Source organism: Penaeus monodon, chromosome 25 (genome assembly GCF_015228065.2).
Source record: "Penaeus monodon isolate SGIC_2016 chromosome 25, NSTDA_Pmon_1, whole genome shotgun sequence".
Classification (NCBI taxonomy): Eukaryota; Metazoa; Arthropoda; class Malacostraca; order Decapoda; family Penaeidae; genus Penaeus; species Penaeus monodon.
The window spans coordinates 36,095,351-36,095,628 of NC_051410.1; the positions used below are offsets into that span (position 1 = coordinate 36,095,351).

The window sequence follows — 278 nt, forward strand, 5'->3', positions numbered from 1 at the left end:
TACAGCACCCCAAAAACACAACTTTCTTCACCATCCCCCCTTCTCTTGCGCTCGCAAAATTCCCCTTTCCAAATCCCCTTTTCTTTGAAAACGCTCTATTCTCCCGTGATGGTATAAGGAATAATGATGCTGTTGGTCCTCCTCTGCACGCCAGACTTCCACACGCGCCTCTCCTCTGGCTTCTACAGACAGACAGACCTCTCCTACAGTCAGTTCGTCATGCAGAGGTAGGACTATGTTGCACGTTCTCTTGGTGATTTCCTGTTGTTTTCAAGTAT

At 47.8% G+C, this 278-nt stretch overlaps 1 protein-coding gene across 1 annotated transcript in view; it reads left to right on the forward strand.

The window, feature by feature from the left end:
- Positions 1-118: 118 nt before the first annotated feature.
- Positions 119-278, forward strand: part of LOC119589200 (WSC domain-containing protein 1-like) — a gene marked incomplete at its 5' end in the record, with an annotated part of 57,302 nt that continues 57,142 nt past the window's right edge. Inside the window, 1 exon segment of the mRNA XM_037937799.1 lies at positions 119-227. Within this exon segment, the coding sequence (XP_037793727.1) occupies positions 119-227 (109 nt within the window).